We start from the raw sequence: 22,636 nt of genomic DNA, 5'->3' as shown, positions 1-22,636 counted from the left end.
AAGTTCCTGTATCGTGCACGCTGTTCTGCCGGCCCACGCTACAATACAGATATGTAAACTTACACATTCGCTCTATAAGACCCGCACACATTTCCCCTTACTTTTGAGGGGGGGAAAAGTGCGTCTTACACAGCGAAAAATACGGTAAACAGCTGAAAGTCTGTAAATTTTGACAAATCCGATTTTCATTGTGAGTTGAATAATTTTGATTACAACCGTATATATTTCTAATAGATCTCCATTTATTATAGCTATGAAGTTTCCCTTTTTAAACATCAGTCATATTTTATAGTTATTGCAATGTTTGCTTTTTTTTTTACATTTATCCACTATTTTATTGATAGCCATGATATTTTAGCCGATTTATTTGCTAACTCATTTAAATGTCTTCTTTTTGCATGTCATCTCTTTAAAGGACCACTGAAGTGCCAGGAAAACAAACTCGTTTTCCTGGTAGTATGTAGTCCTCAGGGCCCGACTCCCGCTGGGCTGAAGGGGTTAAAACAATTACCTTTCTCCCCACCCAACATCTTACAGCGATCAGGGCCTTATTGGCGAGGGAAAGGCTAGTGGACTGTTGGAGGGCTCTACACCCCGATGAAAGGGATTATACCTTTTACTCCCATCCGCATAATTCATACACCCGCATCGACTACCTCTTTATGCCACAATACCACCTACCGCTGGCACTTCGGGCTGACCAGGGCACCGCGACATGGTCGGACCATGCACCGGTGACGGTCACTCTGAAGTCCCCCCTATTCAGACCTAAGATCTCCAAATGGCGGTTAAATGAAGCCCTACTAGCCATGCCAGAACTGACGGCGGAAATAGAAACCACATTACACGAATACTTCACACACAATGATACCCAGACGTCCCCCACCATACGGTGGGAAGCACACAAAAGTGTCATTAGGGGGCATTTCATACAAAAGGGTGCCCTCTTGAAGAAGCAAAGGGAGGCGCGCATGGTCTCGCTACTGGCGGACATACAACACCTAGATGCCCTCAACAAACGACTTCAACTCCCCACACACCAGGCGACGTTACTAAGTCTGCGGAGAGAGCTGACCACACTCCCAACACCATAGAGCAGTACTGCGAAATAGGGCATTCTTCCATGTAAATGGGAACAAGAGTGGGAAACTTCTAGCGCGCATGCTCAATAAAAGAGGCAAGATACATACATTGACCGCATTCGAGACAAAGGCGGAGTCCTTCACAGACACCCCAATAAGATACAGGAGATCATTCGGGCATACTACACAGAACTATACTCCATACCACGGCCACACACAGACTCACACGCCCTCAGACTCCGTGACTCCATAGACGACTACCTTTCGGCCCATACACTCCCCTCCCTAACGACAGACGCGGCGAACCAGCTGGAGGAACCCATTACCCTAGAGGAACTGGCGCTTGCGATCAAAAGCTCCAAGCCTGGGAGGAGCCCAGGCCCCGATGGACTGCCACTAAAATACTACAAGAGATACGCAGACATATTGTACCCCCCGTTAGTAGACATGTTTAACGCAATCAGAGAGGGTCACGACTTTCCCGAGCAGGCACTAATAGCACACATCACCATCATCCCCAAGGAGGGAAAGGATCGGGAGCACTGTGAGAGCTACCGACCTATATCCCTCATCAACACGGATCTTAAACTTCTGGCAAAGGTCCTAGCGACCAGACTCCAAACACACGTGCCCAGTCTGGTGCACGCAGACCAGGTGGGATTCGTGATGGGCCGTGAAGCTAGGGACAACACTATCAGAGCCCTCACGCTTATGCATAGGAAATCCGGGGATGACTTGGGCCTTCTCCTGCTCTAAACGGACGCGGAGAAGGCCTTTGATAGGGTCAGCTGGGAATATATGTTCCGGACGCTGGCACATATGGGTATGGGACCACACCTCCAGGGATGGATTAGAGCCCTATATTCCAGGCCGACAGCGCACGTGCTGGTCAACGGGGCACTAATGGAGGCATTTCCGATATATAATGGCACACGCCAGGGATGTCCCCTTTCCCCGTTACTATTTGTACTGGCCCTGGAGCCATTCCTAAACACCATTAGATGCCACCCCGATATCACCGGCCTACATACAGGGGATACACACCACAAAATAGCCGAATACGCGGACGACCTACTATTTTTTATCACTCACCCGGAGGTCTCCTTGCCCAACCTAGTGCAGGCATTTCGGACATTCGGGCTCCTCTCGGGTCTGAAAATTAATTTCTCAAAATCCTATATTCTAAATATTATTATTAATGTTATTTTACCCGCGCATAGGGCCGACTAGTTGCGTCGGAGTCATAATTTCCAATGGGCTTTAGACAAAATACGCTACTTAGGCAGCTGGTTGACAGCGAATGCAACAAATTTATACACGGCCAACTTCGCCCCACTGTTGACCCAATTTCGAAAAGAGATGAGGGAATGGGCCTTCCCCCACATATCCTGGTTAGGTAGGGTGCAAGTTGTGAAGATTAACTTTTTACCGAGACTGCTCTACCTCTTCCAGGCTCTGCCCATAGTGATCCTGACATCTTTCTTTACGACACTTTGGGGAGCGCTGGGGTCCTATGTGTGGGATGGGAGGGGACCCAGACTGAAACATACACTGCTTTCACAACCCAAAGACAAAGGGGGTCTAGCCCTACCAGACTTCCCACTGTACTACAAAGCGTGCCACCTGCAACGCGTAGTAGAGTGGTCCAAATCAGGGGCTAGCAAGCTGTGGAAAACTGCAGAGGAGTATGAAGCGGGCATACCCGCCGCCCTCCTCCCGTGGCTCCCCGCCAGGGGGTCAGGAGAGGAAACAGGATACTCCGCCTACACAAAAGCGACACTGACGGTATGGCGTGGAAATGTCGCTCTTCACATACCCATCTCCACTGCTGCCCCTAGTTCATAACCCAGACTTCCTGCCGGGCCTGGACCCGAGAGCCTTAAGAGCACTGGTAAACGACCCCCTACCTCGCCTGCGACATGTCTGCACTAGACGGGGATTGAAGGACCTGACAGAAATGTGTGGGGAGACCTCCCAGTCTTTCCTAACGCGTTTTAGGTATGAACAACTACGCAATTACATAAGACTCTTTCCGCAAGGCCAGGCTCTTGGCAGAGATCTCACAGCCTTTGAAAGGCTGTGCTCTGACCCGGACCCTCTACCACATGGGGTATCACACCTATATTCCCTTCTCCAATCACAGACCCCAACTGAAATCCGTACTTTTATGGGCAACTGGGAGGAATCCCTGAACCAAACTTTTAGCGCCCAGGAATGGGAAAAGATGTGCAATATCATACACCACTGCTCCATATTTAGCAAGAGCCAAGAGACAGCTTATAAATTGCTCACACGATGGTATCGTACACCAGCCACAGCACATCACATAAACACGAATGAGTCTCGCCTCTGCTGGAGATGTGAAAAGGAGATAGGCACACTCATGCATATATGGTGGGACTGTGAACTGATACAACCCTTCTGGCACACTATCCATAAAATTATAGCCCGCTTCTCGGACAATCCCCCACCATTTGAACCGGCAGCCATGTTACTCCACCACACACACACTCCAACATCCAAATATAAAAAATCGCTCACGATCCGGATCATAAATATAGCGAAACAGCCAATCCCACAGTTCTGGAAGACAAAAATGACCCCATCCTTACCCCTATGGTTCACCCAAATGGAAGACCTCAGAGCTATAGAGGAACTCACCATGCACGCGGCTGGACCGCAACAACAGACCTAGAAATTTGGACGCAGTGGATACTGACGACTACAAAACCAGAATTCCAGACGATACTGACGAGCCAAACATCTGGGGGCCTAAGACCGACAGACACAGAGACAACAGACTAACCCTACCCCTCCTTCCCTACCTGATCCTATTGCCCCCTATTCCCGACCCATTCAATACGCACCGACCAGAAAGGTGCAGATCCACAACCCAGAGCAAGTGGACTAACTAGGTTGGGAAGCCGAAAGTGATAGGTATTAGAGACAGGAACGAACAACAATAATCAATCATGATGCCAGCCTACATACCTAAAGAGTCAGTACGCTACTAAATGTACAGCGATCAACACGTTATTGGATAGGACCAGACTCAGGCTAATTGCATGATTGAAGCTAACGGTTCCATTGTAGCTTGTTCCATTAGAAATGACCGCTAACTCAAGTTGAGGACCTGCGAGTCCAACGATATTACGGGCCTGTGCGCCCAAACAACCGTGACTTACCATATGTCTTTTCTTTTCTTGAGTTCTGACACATGTTGTGTCCTGGTTACTTGATTTAACTGCAACCGGAGACCTGCGAGTCTCACTCAGAACCTTTCATTCCATAATAAAAATGATATTTAAAAAAAAACAAAAAAAACAATTACCGCACTGGGGAACTCTCCTCCTCCTGCCGAAGTCAGGGCCGCATGCGCATTCAATCCGCCCATAGGAAAGCATTACTCAATGCTTTCCTATGGACATCAGCGTTTTCTCACTGTGATTTTCACAGTGAGAATCGCGGAAGCAGCCTCTAGTGACTGTCAGGAAGACAGCCACTAGAGGCTGGATTAACCCTCAATGTAAACATAACTGCTATGTTTTCAGCTGCAGGGTTAAAACTAGAGGGACCTGGTACCCAGACCACTTCATTAAGCTGAAGTGGTCTGGGTGCCTATAGTGGTCTTTTAAGTTACCTATTTCTGTATGGCATAAGTGATTGCTAATTTTTGAGATTTTATTATAAGCTAAAAACTTTTTTACATTATAAACTATTTACATTATGGACTATTAAGATGTACTCTCCATCAGTTATGATACTCGGTTACATTCTAAGATGGCCACTACGAAGTTCAGAAAGAGGCGCGGAACGTATATGTGGAACGAAGACGGCCGCCATCAAATCAAGAAAGAGATTTGAAACGCAGATGGATTGATCATATGGGGATGCCCAGAAGTGACCAAACGTGCACGTGATATGTGAGCAGCTATTTTTTGGCATTATTGTATCTTTGGAGTCCAGGCTTTGGCACCCGGCTTATGAGGATCTACTAAGCGTGAGTGCAGGGGATTTTTCTGTTGTTTATATATATATATACACATAATTTTTTTTTTGTAATAAAAACATAAAGACATTAAAGAGACTCTCCAGTGCCAGGAAAACAAACCGTTTTCCTGGAACTGCAGGTCCCCTCTCCCTCCCACCCCAGGTTGCTGAAGGGGTTAAAACCCCTTCAGTGACTTATCTGTATCCAGGGCCGATGACCCTCGGCACTGGTTCAGGGTCCGCCCACGCTCCTCCCCCATCGCCGTCAAACTATTACGCATGCGCGGCCGGCAGCAGGGGAGACCTAATGTGCATGTGCGGCAAGGCCGCGCACGAGCATTAGACCTCCCCATAGGAAAGCATTGAAAAATGCTTTCAATGCTTTCCTATGGGGATTTCAGCAGCGCTGGAGGTCCTCACACAGCGTGAGGACGTCCAGCGACGCTATAGCTCACGAAATGTGTGCTATAAACCCGGAAGTGCCCTCTAGTGGCTGTCTACTAGACAGCCACTAGAGGAGGAGTTAACCCTGCAATGTAAATATTGCAGTTTATGAAAACTGCAATATTTACAGTTGCAGGGTTAGGGGTAGTGGGAGTTGGCACCCAGACCACTCCAATGGGCAGAAGTGGTCTGGGTGCCTGGAGTGTCCCTTTAAGGGTTATATTGCCAGCGTCCCATTAATGCAACTTTGCAGTACAAATATGTTGCACTGTTATGAACTGCTACATGTTTCAGTTCTATAAAGAATTTACATGTCAAATATTGAGGAACATACATAATGGAGCATTCTTTGTCATTTATTTTAGTGTTGTTTATCACATTTTTTTTTAAATAAAGAAAACACAACACCATAGCTACTAACTGTACTACTTTCCTAACAATCCTCAGTCAGTCATGTACTTGAGCGCTAAAAGGTTAAATCATCAATAACAAATAAATACTCATAAAGCTTCAACGTGATACACAACATTCTACAGTTCCAAACTGTCAATGTGCTCATGGCCAGATTCAATAAAGTGTAATTACAAGGAAAAAAAAAGCCTTCAAACCAAATATGGCCGTGCGTTTCAAGGTTGAATAAAGTTTTGTTGAATTGAAATTAAATCCGTGTGCTTGTGTACAGGAAGCAGAGCGAGTGCAAGAGGTGGGATTGGAGGAAGGTGAGAGAGAAAGAGGGATAGAGAAAGAGAGTAATGACGGGATAGGTAGGTGGGGTGAAGGGGTTCTTGGAATAGGTGAGTGGGGAACAAAGGAGGAGCTTGCTGAAAGCAAACCAACACAGAGAGATTGGGGTGAAACAGTGGCAGGAGACAGGTTTGTGTGTGTGGCTATGATTGATGGGTGTCAGCTGTGGGCATCTCAGCAGGGTACACGCTTATGTTGTGATTATTAAAGGTCTTGTGTTCTCTGTGTTCTACCAGGTAATCTGATGCTGTTCTAGAGGGGTTTAATATGTATTTTTATATTTTAATCTGTATTTTGCAGCAGCAAGCCAAGGGGTCATGGCTTCCAGGGGGTCTGGCACTGCATTATCCAGGAGAAATTATAGGCTGACATCTGAATCGGAGAAGGCAAAGGTCACAGGTAGCCCCTTAATAATTTGCTATTGTCTCTGGTCTGTAAAATATTTGTTATGTAATGGGTTTTCTAAGATATTGGTTAACTTTGATTTAATGTTATTACTAGATGTGATGTAGTGAGGTGTCTGTAGAGACTGGTTACCAGATCTCTTGGGAACCTGCACCCATGGGGTCTAAAGAGAATTACTGGGCTGGATCCAGCAAGTTGAGGTTACTCTGGCAGCTTTGGTAGTTAAGACCTTTAGGTTTAAGGTTAGCATTAAAATTAGAGTGAGGGTGAGGTAGAATCTTGACATTGATGATGTATCTGGTTTCATATAAATTCAGAGTTCTGATTGTGTTAGTTACAGTCAGATTTTGCATTGGGCTATATTTATCACTAACCCATACTTCTCAAGTGACCTATTTATGAGTAACAGTCCCTATTTTGGGACCAACTCACTCTGCCCCTGTTTAATGTCCTATTGTCCCTCTTATCCAAGACATCAGTATTGTTGGTGTATCTGAGTTTATAGTATAGCTTCACAACAATAATACTTACAGTAATGTGTCTTTAAACTACAATATGAGTTTAGATATCAATCTAGAGAAATATGATAGACTTTTCTAAATTGCATTTTAGCTACATTCATTGTTATTAGAAAGTCTCCTAATATTTTTCAGAACAGCCCCACCCCTGGTCACACCCCCACTGGCACCCTTAAAATAAGTGTCCCTCTTTGCCCATTTGAAATGTTGTGAGGTATGCAAACCTTAAATTTGACCCCATTGCTAATTGTGTAGAGAATATTTGTATGCAGTCCAAATAATTTGCAAACCAGTTTAATGTGGTTTAAAAAACCAAAAAAATTGTACCGATGCCCACCCCTCTGTTTACACCAAAATACAGAGGAACTTAATTTCCTCATTATTGATAGGTTGAGTGCGGGACTTAGCTGCTGCAGTATTCCCAAGCTGTTACTGACAACCAAATGTGATGGATAATAAGTGCTAACCTTTTATTATCTTGCTGGCGTGTGGCTGCATGCACTCTAAGACTCCTTGCACCATAAAAATAGTGGTTATGGTTCTAAGCATCCCTCTAAAAGGTCACTACAACTTAACAAAAAAAACAAACAAAATTAATATTGGGAGAGAGAGTGTGAGGAGGGGGACATGGAGGGAGGTGGCACTTTGGGGGGAATAAAATGTATCGGTATGGGGAGTTGGGTGAGCACAAGCAGATTACGTCTGTTGTCAGCAGCGTGCTGACAACAGACATAAAATATGCACAGAATTGACATTACGCAGCACGGAACTGTGAAGTCACAGTTGTCGGGTGTAACTAGCCCCTGGCACCCAAGTACAATTTTGAATGTGCAGTCTATCAAGCAGAGACACTGCATATCCACATTCCTTCCTGCATGACCTTTTAAAAAAGCAGAAGTGGTAATGTTGGTTGGAGTAATCCTTTAAGCTCTGTTTAAATGTTTTGTATTTCATGGTAAGTTAGTTTATTTAACCTTTTTTTTTTTTTACTTTACTTGATCTTGAATCAAATAGTTTAGTTCCTCTTTTTAACTTTTTTTTTTTTTTTCCCTTTTGTTTTGAAACATTTTGGAGAAAGAAATTGTTTAAAACACAGTAATCCAGTACTTCTTACTATTGGTACAGGTGCAAGCATTTTACATGGCAACCGATTTCATAATTGTGTGGCGGTTGGGTATCTCTCTGATTGAAAAAAACATTAATAAATATTATTGCAAGTGCTATATAAATGCTGGTGCCATGTCCCATTTAAAAGACTTGTATGTTTTTCATTTATTCATCCTCTGCGGACATGTTGGTGGGGGAGAGGGTGAATTTCAGAAAACAAGACCTGGATGATATTTTTAGCAGTGTAGTTTCATAAAAATGCCAGCAGAATGTAGACATGTCTACACTTGGTATAATGCCCACATACAGTAAGTACAGCTATAATGATTTACAGGGCTTTGCCTGCTGTAACAATAACCTACAAATAATCCATGTTTTGCACGAACTGATATTTGAGCCTTCTCTCCCTGATTGTTAGAATGCATTGGTAAAGTTTCTCGTTATAGTTGCTTACAATGCCAGTGAAGGGTAGAAAGGCATCAATTTATAGTCACTTTGCAGGGATGTACAGGGATATATAAAAAAAAAAAATACTCCTGTACAAGCTGAAATCCAATTACCGTATTTAAAATAGGAGCAAGTTAATAAGGCCTTATGGACTAAATGTTGTTTTTTTTTTTGCATTGCAAAATTCATGTACATGATTTGGGTGACGAGGGGGTTAATGTATAAAAAGTGTTACTTTTCATTGTGCAGCATAAGTAAGTTACAGTTGGGTCTTATTTATTTTGTGCCTCAGGGATCGTGAATGAGAAACTTTTAAGTCAGTATCTACACCGGATATTTCCCGGCACAGAGAGCACCCAGCATGGCGCAGCATCCAGGTACAGCACAAATGACAATGTCTCTGTTGCAATTTAACTGAACATCTGTAGCACATCATCTAGTCACTGTGGTTGTAAAGCAGCGCCAACTCCCTTAATACTTCTAGCATCATCAACATTTGTATATTGGCAGAATCTGCTTGATAACTACAGATAGATAAATATATCTGTCGATCATATGGGGATTTAAAGTGCCATCAGCACACATGGTACGGTGTTATGTATTATTGTAAGGCTGTAAAAACAGTCAAGACTTTTGGGACACAATTAGAATAGCATATTATTTGTTAAACACTGAATTTCACAAAACCTTTTATTTAAGACATGCATATTTGTGAATGTGCAAAATGTGAATTTAGTCAGATATATGCAGCCCTTTTAAGTGTCGGCATTACAAGGTTGTTCTGTTTGACTGTTGAAAGGAGGTTAAATCCTATACCCAATGAGAGAGCCTAGCTGTTCCCTGTCCTTCAACACTTCTAAAAATAAACCTTGTGCTTTAATCTGCTTCTTCAGTTACAGCACACACTGGCAGCCATACCGGGCATGCTATCCGTTGATATACAGCCTGGTTCACTGTCTTGTGAACCGTGCTGTGTTTTGGTGTTGGTAGTTCCATGGTAGCCATGTAGTTCCAGGGTGGAATGAGAGAGCCTTCCTTTTTGCAAGCACAATATGGACAGAATTGACATAAAGGAACTCAAAGTTCTGGCTATCTAAATGATTGCCCTGGTGAACTGACTTTTTTTTTTACTTGCTGCCGTTTTTACAAATTGCAGCCACTATACACCACGTTTAGAAATGACAGTCGACTTAATGTGCTCTAAGATCCATGCACATTGTAGGATTAATCTCTTATGAAAAATTTAAATTTATATTTAAAATTCGATTGAAGTGATCCTTTAACAAAACAAAAATTATCTAAAAATCCATTGAATTAACTAAATAAATCCCGCAGTGGATGTAATTCTAACATACAAATATAATTCAAGAACAATTTTATCAGGAAAGGTTTATCTGTAGAGGAGAAAATTAGATCATATATCATCCATATATCGATTGTGAGTGTTGGATGTAGATTGTCATAAAGGCCATGCTGGCTAGGGCAATATACCTGCACACTTTTAGAGGCACTTAGAATATCTTCTAAGAAATTAAGACTGGAAGAAAGATTAACATTAATGTAATGTAGGAGTGCGAGGACTCGTAGTTAAACTCATTTTCAATCCTTTTTGTAGTGGTACCCTGTAATGTGGTCCAGCTGGCTGACGTGATATACTCAATGAAGACACTGAGATCTTAAAGTCATTTGTTTCCAGTCCCTGCTTTGCTCAATTACATAAACATAAATTAAAATGGCACATAATGGTAGCATCTGATGTGTCCTTTTAAAGAATAGATTTATTTGTTCTATTAGATGTTTAGAATTTGTGAATTGGTCTTCAGGACTTCCCAACAGGCCGTGACGCAGGCATATCTGCACTACTGCACAGGTGTCTAATTGATTCATCTTTGCTAAAGCAGGGATACTGCTTACTGATACTTTTGATGTGCTACAGCAGGGATACTGTGTACTGATAATTCTAAAATAGGTGTAGAGTGTTACACACCGAGACTGTAATATAAGGTTCTTGAAGTGGTACCCGGTCCTCTTTATAAAACGTGCATTATTTGTTTCTATTCAGGAAGCCACTCACTTTCCAGAATTTGGAGGATTGTTTGGAAAGACTTCTGTCCGCAGCTGAGACTAGTGAAGAAAATACCGGTGAGAGGACAAAGTGCCATCTGTCTCATTGTAACACTAGTCCTTGTAGTCATTGTCTTTTGAGAATGCCATTGATTTGGGGCAATTTGTTTTTGGGCTGATTAGTGCAAAACGAAAGGTTTTAATCCTGCTATTATTTAATTGCTGAAGTAAGTGTGTGGGTACCTAGTTATGAAGAGGCATATTTAGTTATGTAAATGTAGCACGTTAAAACACAATTATATGGAAAGGAAATCTAAGTGAGAAGATAAAACTCTGCATAAAGGAAAATCACTCGTGACCATGTTCTGTTTATGGTCAACCTTGTCCCAAGCTAGGAATACATGGAATAAAATTCCCATAGAGCCAAACAGTCATCCTCCTTCAGGGCCATTCACTTCACTAGTCTCAGGCCCTACCAAGAGCCCTCATGCGATATCCACCAATCTGGCTGGCTTGGTGCCCATATCACCATCTTGCAAGGTCACTGTCATTAGTTGAGGGCGATTGCTCCTGCCAAGGGTGTAGGCCCCAATTCTGTGACGGGAGAGTCCCCTTGTGGCATGTGGCATTTGCCATTTTAGGTAAGTTTTTTTACATTTGCGTTGCTTAGGTATTAAGTAGGCCTCAACGTTACCAGTGATTCTGGAGAAAAGTCAAGAATAACATGCTGCGATAACCCTCACCGGCAGGTGGGTAAACTGTATCCATACTTTTCCCTCTTGCTTCAGGGTGGATGTGAGTGGAGAGATCGGCCACCTCTCCCACATTTGACTTGCCAGACTGGCTCCAGGTTGGCCTCCGTAGCTTCCAGGCAAATTCTGCCCCAGATATTCAGACATATCTCTAGCAACCCACTTACAGATACAAAGAGTAGCATCTGCAGTTTGAATGCCTGGTATCTCAAGTAGAAAATCATTGAAAATGGCAGAAAACAGCCTTTTTTTTTCTTGAAATTTTGTCAACATGTCAATCAGTGTGGGTGTTTTTTTTTTTTTTTTTTGCTTTTGTGTTTTTGCATGTGTATAAACTAAGTTTAGAACTATTTATATAATCATGAAACGTATTGAAAGAAATTGTATGTAATGACACAGTGAAGGTAAGTCCGTGTTAATTTATTTTTCTTACATTCATGTGTAGGGTCTGTTCTAGACTCTCTTTTTAATGATGTGTAAAGATAAACAAGCCATGACTCTTTTATCAGCAATATTTTAAGCAATACAGCGTTAATAACTTTGGTTCCAATTCCAGACCAGGCTGCCGAAGGACGTCTGGGACCTCCCACAGTGGTGTTAGATCATACGAGTGGCTTTGAGGGATTACTTCTGGTGGATGATGACCTCCTTGGGGTAAGTGTGAGGGTTGGAAATCCTGAACCGCTATTGACCTTCCACATAACGGATACGCTGCAGGCCCATCTTGTTCTATCGAGAAAGAAGATTAAAAAGCAAAGATACTAAAATAGTCGATGGTTGTAAGGATTAAAGTTATTTTACTTCGGCCAGAGCTCCTCTGTATGAAGAAAAAAAAAAAAAGAGGAACAATTCAATAACGCAATACTTTTTAAACTATTTATTATTTTTAAACCTAAAGAGGACCTGCTGCTGTCATTTTTCACCATTAAGTAAAACATTGAAAATCGCCTTGGCCTCTGTCTTGAGGTGCTAAGTTTTTTTTCCTTTAAAAATATTTCTTGAACAATTTACAACATTGTCCATCTCAGATCAGGCAAAACCAGGGCAAACCTTGCAGTTGATGAGAAAAAATAGGAACACTGGAAATGTATCAAATAGTTATGTTCTAAAAAAGTAGTGGGAAGTGGAGCCATCACCATGGAATATGTTTGCTGGTTTCCATAATTATTTGCCCTGGTGTTAGTACTTTGACCACTTTTTAGAATAAATAAATCACATCTAAGTTAGCATTTCTCTGTTCCTTATGCTGACTGCAAGGTGCAAAGGACAGAATTTGGCCATAATAATGGCTGACGGTGAACTATGGCGGAGGCACCCAGCTGCAGGAAAAAGAGGTGTGGATTACCACATTTAATTTAATTTTCACACCTCACAAATACGTATTTTTTTAAATATAGGAATAAGTCAGCATAATATTAAAAATCCAGGGACGTTCCCCTTTAAAGCCTGTACCTACACACTCCTAATCCAATACCACTGTGCATGCACATAATACAACATAGTTATTTAAGGTTTACCTCAGATGAAACTGCAAAAGTCTCTGTTACCCTCAACAACTAGCTATTGCACGATACCTCAAGTTATCTTATTTCCCTTTTTTTGAGAAACGGTGATTGAGACTTAATTCGATAAACACTCGTGTTTAATTATCAGGCTACGATTTTCATTGTGTGAGTGCATAACTATTAAACACTCTGTGTGCTCCACTATAGAACTAATCTGCCACTATCCCTGCACTGCGCATGTGTTGTAGCTCACAGTTGTCTCTTTGTGCAGGTTATAGGACAGAGCAATTTTAGCTCCATTCGGGCAACGACATGCGTGTTCAAAGGTGAGTAAGAAAGCTTCAAATATCTAATGATCTAATAACACTGGGTCAAGCTTGGGTAGTGGGAGGAAGAACTGGTGACCCTGGTCATTGGAGTACTACATCTTGTCCTATTGCTCCTCTCACCTCCAAGCCCTATAAACCATAGCAGTGACTTTATATCCTTTATTGGGGTATCTGCTAAATATTAATTTCCCACCATTGTGTTTTTCTGTCTGTCTTTCTTCTTTGACTTGTTTGTTCTTCACGTCTCCCTTGTTGTTTCTCCAGTTCCTATTGCTTTGCACTATTCTTGTCCTTTATTTTTCTTTCCTTCCTATCAGGGAAGTGGCTTTATGAAGTCCTCATCTCCTCGCAGGGTCTCATGCAGATTGGATGGTGCACGTTGAGCTGCAGGTTTAACCAAGAGGTATGAATCCACTTTAAAACTGTCTTGTTAAAAAGTCTTCAATTTGTTGTTCATGAATGCATGGTAGAAATATAGAACTTTAAATACAGAAAATCGCGTGACTTGAATACACAGATAGTGGACCTATCTTGCATCTGTAACATTAGAGCACTGTATAAAAAAAAAAATCATAATTAAAAAAAATCATAATTACATTGTGCAAGCCAGACTGGAGAGAGAAATAAACTCTCGGGGGCTGCAATGTGCGCCTTTATCTTCTCTTTCAATGCTCAGTACAGTAACTGTCAGAATCGTAGCAGATATGCAGAGTCACGCAGTTCCACATAACACAGTGGACTAGTAAAGCGGGATATATATCCAGACTGTGTATGGGCCAATTTATTGACAACAAAGCTTTGCAGCTTTCTCCGCTAAGCTCTGCCCAGACTAATCGGGTTTTTCACTAAAGTGAGAATTTAAAGTGTCAACTTAAGGCAAGAGTAAATGAACTGAAAGCACAACTGACTTAGAGTATTTGTAGCTATTCTGACCGTAAATTTGAAATACACTTTGATTACTCACTTTAGTAAATCACCCTGTCTTGACGTTTTGTGAATAGGGCTGTAGATTCTGCTATACATGGTTTGTGGTTCTAGTTCATTAATGGGAAGCTGCAAAGAGCCTTGTTTGAGGATATCAGAACACCTAGAACAGCCTTTACATGTGCTTTTCTTGCTCACAGGAAGGTGTTGGGGACACACCAGACTCCTATGCCTATGATGGCAACAGAGTACGCAAATGGAATGTGACAACTACAAATTATGGCAAGGTATGATACTGACTTGTGTGTAAGTTTATGTAAGTTTACAGTGGCTTCGAAAATGGAGGCAAATCACGAGCTTCACATTTTAAAAGCCTGTTTTCAAGCTGTGATCTGTATTTTTATATATATATATATATATATATATATATATATATATATATATATATATATATATATCCTATTTTTTGCTAATCATCTGCAAGATGAAGGGTGATCTTCCACCTACTTAGAAGGCATTGCCATGAGTTTTTCATTCCTTACAGGGCACAGGGCAGCCATATATTATATTAGACAATATGCAACATTTTAATAATGGGGAAAAAAGTGAATAAAAACCAACCAAATGAAAGGTCCATCTGTAACACTCTCTTTACATATCATATTTATTTATTTTTACACAAATGTCTCGTGAATGTTCTGGTAGATGAGATTAAAGACCTTTGTGATTGTCTTCCTATCTTCTTCTCTATCTTTCCACAGCACCTCCATCTACCCTTTTATTTCAATTTGACATGGTACAGAAGGAAGTGTTATAAAAGGGGAAAAGGGACTCTTAGCTACTTTTGTAATACTACTTGTTCTATTTATATGTCTATCAAAGTTTTAAACGGACCCATGGCATTTTCACCGCCAGTCTTTGCCATGGATGTTGATGGTATCTTTGTAGTGTCTACTCTCCCACAGATGCCACTCTGTTGCTTAGACTTGTGTGTGGTATATGTTTGACCACAGCAAAAGTGTATTCATTAATGGATGTTTTCATTTATTTTGTAGTGCAATAGATTCAGAACTCACTGTTATTTGGGTAACAGATCTGCACATTGTGCTGTGTGTGGTTTGTGTGCCATCACAGTTATGTATGTTTAATATATCATTCTTTTACTTTTTCTAGTCATGGGCTGCAGGAGACATTGTAAGCTGTCTCATTGACCTGGATGAAGGAAACATCTCATTCTGCCTGTAAGACACACAAGACTTCTGCCATCTCCCATTAAAACTAAGTATTGATACATTTATTGTGCTCATCAGTTCTGTTGTATTGATCTAAAACAGCGTCATGTCTAAACCTCAGAAGGACGGTAGAACGTAACTGTCACGTATGGAGATCATGGCTTTTGGCAAAACACAGCAATGGGTGGTGTTTAAATAAGCTTGCTCTGATGTCATGCCAATTCATATCTCCCAACATTTCAAATGGACTGAGGTACACTGTAATTCTAGGGGTGTGAGTGAGGGTGTGACCAGGGGCAGGTCTGTTCCGAGAAAATTTAGGTGATCTAATTATAATTCAGTCTGTGTAAATAAGATACATTGTTCTTAATTGCATTTTAGCTGCACAAATTATTTTAAACATATTTATTGTAGTTTAAAGTCACATTACTTTGAGTATTATTGCTGTGGAGCTCTGTTAGACACTCCTAAACCGCTGTTGTTTAGCTCCTAGTAAAAAAGGCATCTGGACATGACGCTGTTTTATCTTTGCTGATATGAGTATAAAAACACAAGATTATTTAATATATATATATATATATATATATATATATATATATATATATATATATATATAATCTATATCTCTATCTATCATTTTATTTTTATTTTTTTGCCGTCGTTGCTTTTTATTATTATAATATATTTGTGTGGGTTTGCATGCAGTAGAGTTCTTTATCTGCCACTCTTAACCACCCCCATGGAAAGCGAAGCGGAAAGAGTTGTGGGCGGCAATTAGAAATTTAGTGACAGAGCACCATTTGCAGCATTTGTTTTTTTTAATTCTTAATTTATAACAACAAAGTGGTTGGTTTATTTTGTGCAATTTTTGCTACCATTTTCCATATGTGCGAGATTCTCCACCCATTTTGTACTGTTGCTCAAGAGTACTGTAGCAACCAGTTCCTGGAAAATTAAGTTGCAAGGAGCTGAAGAAATATGGTGGTCGAGGAGGAACGGCTTAAACGAAGTATGATTTCCCCGTGCTCCCTCATGGACTTGTCTACACAAGTAGACCTGTTGCCTTGTTGTTTTTTTTATTACCATTACCACACACATTTATTTTGGTTTAAACAGGGGTGCCTTAGAGATCCGTGCTCAAACTCAATGTTACAAATGTGATAATACACATGCAATGTTAAGTGATGTTTAATTTAACCTGTCTTATTTTTATTGTAAGCTCTCTGATTTCTGATTTCTCTGTTCCTACAGGAATGGGGTATCATTGGGTGTAGCTTTCAGTGACATCTCCCGAGGATCTGGGATGGCCTATTTTCCAGCTATTAGCTTGTCTTTCAAGGAGTCTGTAGCATTTAACTTTGGATCACGTCCCCTTCGATATCCTTTCTGGTCGTATCATATTTTTCTCTTGTTTTGATCCTTGGTTTATCGTACATCGTTGTAACATTTTGGTCGTGTTTTTTTAAATTTGTAAAAAAAATTTTTTATCATCATCACAAACGGCATTTATCTCTCTTGTATACCGTGGTGCAAAAGATTGGTTTTCTTTCGGGATTATTCACGAAGTCCAAATGGCCCTGTACTGAATAGGACAAAACCATTCAGTGAAATATGGGGCCATTTACACTGTAAAAAAAAAAAAAAAGGGACATTGTTTACACTTTTTAACAATGTCTGCATTTTGCAGATCATGCTCTGAACAAGCCTGAATTTGGTTTGTATTTTGCTGGACCAAAAACTGCCAGACAGCTGAATGCAGACTTGGATGGTTAAAATCAAACCCCCTATTTAAAAAAAATATATGAATTATTTACTTGTTAGCAATGCTAGCAGGTCACTGTAAACTCCAGGGGTGGAATCTCTATAGAAAGAAGAAAAAAAAACTAGCAACTTGGGGTCAGAATGAACCCTAACTACTTCAGGGTTGTAAAATGGCATTTCCACTCTCTTTTATAATATCCCCATGGGGAGGTGCGGTTCCCCATGGTCATATTATACTATTTTTTTACCCGCTTGTGTATACATTGGAGCCCACTCCCGTGGCTTGGGGAGGAATACGGACTGCCCCCATTATTGAATTTCAGCGCCCACCAGATACCATTGTGGGGGGTATGACCAGTGACAAATTCCCTCCCACTGGTGTATTACAGCTCTGTCCCAATGGGTTTGGGCCCATTCTGGTGAGTTTATTAACAATGAGCAGCTGCAACCTCCCTTATAGTTCTAGGGGGAGCAGGGAGCATGGTCCTACTGACCCCATATTATTATTATTATTATTATTATTATTATTATTATATTAATTAAAAAAAATAAAAAATTTTTTTAAACAATTTGCCCACTGGATGCTTGCAATGCCAGTGGACAAATAGTATTCAAAGGAACACTCCCAAAACACTTAAAGCACTTTAGCTTTCTGAAGTGCTTTATGTGTGAAGTTATGTGTCCTCTTATTTTTATTTTTTTTAATGAAAACTGCAGACTTCATTGGAATTGGCCCTTTTATAAATAAACCTTGTTACATTAGCCCCCCTGGCTGCATTACACCCCCTGGATACCAGTCCGACCGCCGGTCCTGCTACTTCCTGCTTGGTAATTTAGCTCAGTGGAGCTAAACTCAAGAGGCAGACAGAAAATTGCAGTTTTTAGGTAAACCCCATAATGCATTCAGTCCTGATTTGGTTAAAATTTGTGCCTTGTAAATATTCTAGATCCTATACTTGGTATAAGGTTTGGACGTGAACAGCACTGGTTTTAAACCATTCCCCAAGTGCATCCAGCCGATTTGATGTATATTTGGAACTGGTTATAGTAAATATGAGAATTGCTATTCTTGTCGGAATTTTACTATTTACAGTTTTGTCTATCCTGAAAAAAATCCAGTAATTAGTATCACCAGTAATAATGATGGTGATATAAATTTAAAAACAAAAATCATACTCTGATCAGGGTAAGAAGTCAACATATTACTAATTGAAAAGTATGTGGCACAAGCCTTTGAATCCAAATGACCAAACAAATGATTCACACACCTCTGTTAATCCCTTAAGGACACAGCTTCAGAAGGTTGTCTTACGCTTAATGACACAAGCAATTTTTGCATTTTCTGGCTGTTTGCGTTCAACTGCAATTTGCATCTCTCTCGTTTATTGCACCGACACATATTATATACTGTTTTTTAGAGGACAGAAAGGGCTTTTTTTTGATGTAACATATATATATATATATATATATATATATATATATAAATGCTTATTTATTATTAAAAAAATACAGAAAAATGCAAAAAAAATTTGAAATTGTGTGTTTTTTGTACAGTTTTTGCAATAATAATGTGTGCCTAATTAGTGCAGGTTAAAGAAAGTAATTAAAAATAAATTCATTTAGTTGTTCTGATTTACAGAATATATAATGTGTCTGGGATTTTCAGTTTTTTTTGGTAGTTACAGGTCACAAAGCACAAGGAGTAACATAAACTTTTAACATGGAGCGATTTTAGAATTTGGTATGTTTGTCTTGTAAGCTTAATAGCCATAAAAGAAAACAAAATTGCCACACAAAAGTATATATTTATATAAAGTAGACATCACAGGCTATTGTCCTAAGGTTGTTTTGACACTTTCTAAGTAGCCATTTCACCGCCAATCTCTGCTAAATATTGGAGTAAAAATTAGTATATTGGGGGTTTTGGCACACAAACTTATAACAAAGAACTTCTCATGTGTATTTTGTAAAGTTGGTGTGTGCTATTCCTGTACAAGGTTTTATTATGTGTTCAGTTACTTCTGCTGAGTACAACGGTACCCCCATTGTATGTCTTTGGCACTATTTCGTGAAGCTACAGTGCCATATAGGAGACCTGTCCTTTTCAGTATTCACAGTAGAATTTTGAGAGACTGATTTAATTAGCCTATGCTTCCATTTGGGGTATTATAACAGTTTGACTGTTCAAAAAAACCCACAAAGGCCTACCATTTGTAAAAGTAGACACTCCAGGGTATCTCATAAGGTGCATATTGTGCCTTAACATGCCCCCATTTTTTTACCATTACATGCCAAAGTATGTGGTAAAAAATAATTGTGTGCATTTTTTACATACGGATTGCATTTTTGCTGGGCACTTTGTATATTTCATATGTGCCACTAAGTTCAAACCCCCCAAATTATGCTCAGCTAAGTCTTCTGAGTAAAAGGACACCCCCATTGTATGTCTATGGCACTATTTCGTGAAGCTACTGTGCCATACAGGAGACCTGTCCTTTTCAGTATTCACAGTAGAATTTTGAGAGACGGATTTAATGAGCCTATGCTTCCATTTGGGGTATTATAACAGTTTGACTGTTCAAAAAAAAAAAAACACAAAGGCCTACCATTTGTAAAAGTAGACACTCCAGGGTATATCATAAGGTGCATATTGTGCCTTAGCATGCCCCAATTTTTTCACCAATATATGCCAAAGTATGTGGTAAAAAATAATTTGGGGCATTTTTTTACATACGGATTGCATTTTTGCTGGGCATTTTGTATATTTAATATGTGCCACTAAGTTCAAAACCCCCAAATTATGCTCAGCTAAGTCTTCTGAGTAAAAAGACATCCCCAATGAATGTCTTTGGCACTATGGAGACCAAGTCATATCAGATTTTACAGAACTTTGAATTTTGACGCTGGGCCTATGTGCAATTTCCAAGCATCTTCGCAGGTTTTAAATTCAAACTACCCCACAAAGGCCTACCATTTCTTAAAGTAGACACCCCAGGCTATTTCAAAAGGCATATTTTGAACCTTAGCGTGGGATAATTTTTTCGCTAGCTTGTACTAGGTGTAGTGGTAATAAGCGTTTTTTCTGCCTTTTTGACACACAAAATGAGTTTGCACAGTATATTTTGCAAACCTTATGTGTACTACCACTGTATAATACTTCATATGTTGCTCAGCTATGTCTGCTGAGTACAAAAATACCCCCGTATGTACCTTTGCCAGGTATATGTGGACATCGGAGGGGCACATTTGGGACACAGCCATTCCATTTTTTTTCAAACTTTAAACTTTTACGCTGTGCCCATGTCCCATTTTAAAGTATTTTACCAGGCTATATAATCCAAATACCCCATAAAGCCATACCATTTCTTAAAGAAGACATCCCAGGGTATTTCAAAAGGCATATTTTGAACCTTAGCGTGGGATCATTTTTCCGCTAGCTTGTACCAGGTGTAGTGGTAATGAGCGTTATTAAATGTATTTTTTTACTTTTTAAAACTTTTTTTACTTTTTAAAACTATTTTTTAAACTTTTGTTTTGCTTATGAATTTTTTTAAAGTTTCCTAAACTTTCGTAAAACTTTTTTTAACAGATTTAACATTTTTCGAAGCTTTTTTTTTACCGTTAACCCCTAACTAGCAGTAAGCAGCACTAACAGTAAATTCCCCATTTCCCCATAACTCCCACCCACCCCAGCTAGCAAAATATATAATTATAAAATATTTAAATGAATTAATTAAATAAATTGAACCCCTGAGGGTTAAAAAAATAAATACAATTTAATCCTCAGGGGTTAAAAAAAAATTAGATCACAGTATAATACTGCAATCTGTATGTTGATCACTGTAGGCAGTGATCAACTGGCAGGGAAGGGGTTAATTTTTATTTAGACTGGGTAAAGGGGGGTGGTATTTATTTTTTTTTTTTACTTAAACGTTACTAAAACAGTTAAAAAAAATTTTTTTTTTTAATCTTTTTAAAGCTTATTTAAAAAAAAAAAAATTAATGTTAACCCCTAGTTAGCCTAACACCAAATTCCCCAATTCCCCACTAACTTCCACCCATCTCAGCTAGCTAAATATATAATTTTTAAATATTTAAATTAATTAATACAATAAATTTAACCCCTGAGGGTTAAAAAAAATAATAATTAACCCTCAGGGGTTAAAAAAAAAAAAATCAGATGGCATTAAAATGTATTCCCTGCCAATTGATCACTGTAGTCAGTGATCAATTGGCAGGGAAGGGGTTAATTTTATTAAAACAGGGGAAAGGGGGGGTGGGATTTAACTTTAATTTTTTTTTTCCCACCAGGGGGCAGGATCATTGAAGATCCGGCTCCCTGCACTTCACACAGAACCCGGAAGTGCAGGGAGGCGGAAGGTAAGTACATTGAGCACATGTGCTCGCTCTGACATGCTGTCAGAGCGGGCACATGAGCTGGGGCAAGCCCGATCGGGTGCTCCCGGTCTGCCTCTAATACAGAGGCAGACCGGAGCACCGTTAACCCCGCGATCGCCGCGATCACGGCGATCTGGGGTTAACTTTTGTAAATGACGGAAATTTTCCGTCACCGGTCCTTAACTGAAGGACAAGGTTGACGGAAAATTTCCGTCACCGGTCGGGAAGGGGTTAAGGAGAAAATATACTCAAATTGTTGACATCCCTTGCAAACCTGTACTTTAAAATGTGCCATAAAGGAACCACCAATGTGTTTATAGTTGTCAATTCCGTAACAGTCCCGTGTAGATATCTTGTAGAAGGCTATCGCCCCCTGCAGGACCCTCCAAGGATTGACCTTTTGAAATCTCAGAAGCTATTGGGTTACCTCAAGAATATCTTCAGCACTGGAATAGATGCTCAGGTACCACATCTCCGGCATGTCACAGCACTGCTTTTCTCTCATTCTAGGTAGCATTTTAAAAATGCTATTCCCTATAGTAACCTTTCCCATGCTGGACTATTCAATAAAATAATTCAGTCTTTGGTGTATTTACAGGAGGGAAAACTGCTAGACAGGGATCCATCCACATGGCAAATCCAAGGAGAACCAACTGTCCTGATTACTGTGGCACACATATTCAACCACTTTGCCCCCCTTATGGTGAGTAGCAAACGTCTCTCTTGTTTTGTGACTTATTAAAGGTATATCTGTGGCTCCTTTCTACTGAATTTCATTTTGGGGGCATTTAGTTGTGTTTTTTTGTCTTTGGATCAGTGAAGAAAATTGGGGCTTCTAAGTTCAGCTTTAGATTATCTTGCCTAAGGCAGTTGGTTCACAGACCTAAGTGGTAGGCAAAGTCAGGTCAGTTTGGGGACCGAAGCTGAACAGACA

The 22,636-nt window shown here is 40.2% G+C and overlaps 2 protein-coding genes across 4 annotated transcripts in view; one reads left to right on the top strand and one right to left on the bottom strand.

Annotated features, from left to right (window-relative positions):
• Positions 1–22,636, bottom strand: part of AMIGO3 (adhesion molecule with Ig like domain 3) — a 455,802-nt gene that overhangs the window by 379,259 nt on the left and 53,907 nt on the right. The gene's annotated exons all lie outside the window — the stretch shown is intronic.
• Positions 6,194–22,636, top strand: part of RNF123 (ring finger protein 123) — a 92,953-nt gene continuing 76,510 nt past the window's right edge. The window contains exons 1-12 of one of the 3 annotated variants that reach the window (XM_063426545.1): positions 6,194–6,235; positions 6,561–6,659; positions 9,030–9,114; positions 10,800–10,879; positions 12,110–12,207; positions 13,330–13,384; positions 13,705–13,790; positions 14,512–14,598; positions 15,485–15,552; positions 16,795–16,910; positions 22,041–22,165; positions 22,301–22,405. In XM_063426545.1, coding sequence (XP_063282615.1) covers positions 6,578–6,659; positions 9,030–9,114; positions 10,800–10,879; positions 12,110–12,207; positions 13,330–13,384; positions 13,705–13,790; positions 14,512–14,598; positions 15,485–15,552; positions 16,795–16,910; positions 22,041–22,165; positions 22,301–22,405 — 987 coding nt within the window. In that variant the 5' untranslated portion in view covers positions 6,194–6,235; positions 6,561–6,577. Of the gene's footprint in view, positions 6,281–6,395; positions 6,443–6,560; positions 6,660–9,029; positions 9,115–10,799; positions 10,880–12,109; positions 12,208–13,329; positions 13,385–13,704; positions 13,791–14,511; positions 14,599–15,484; positions 15,553–16,794; positions 16,911–22,040; positions 22,166–22,300; positions 22,406–22,636 lie in introns of those variants that run through there. The other 2 variants (XM_063426546.1, XM_063426544.1) reach the window with 2 other exon arrangements.

Source organism: Pelobates fuscus, chromosome 7 (assembly GCF_036172605.1).
Source record: "Pelobates fuscus isolate aPelFus1 chromosome 7, aPelFus1.pri, whole genome shotgun sequence".
NCBI lineage: Eukaryota > Metazoa > Chordata > Amphibia > Anura > Pelobatidae > Pelobates > Pelobates fuscus.
This window is presented reverse-complemented; position numbering and strand designations above follow the sequence as displayed.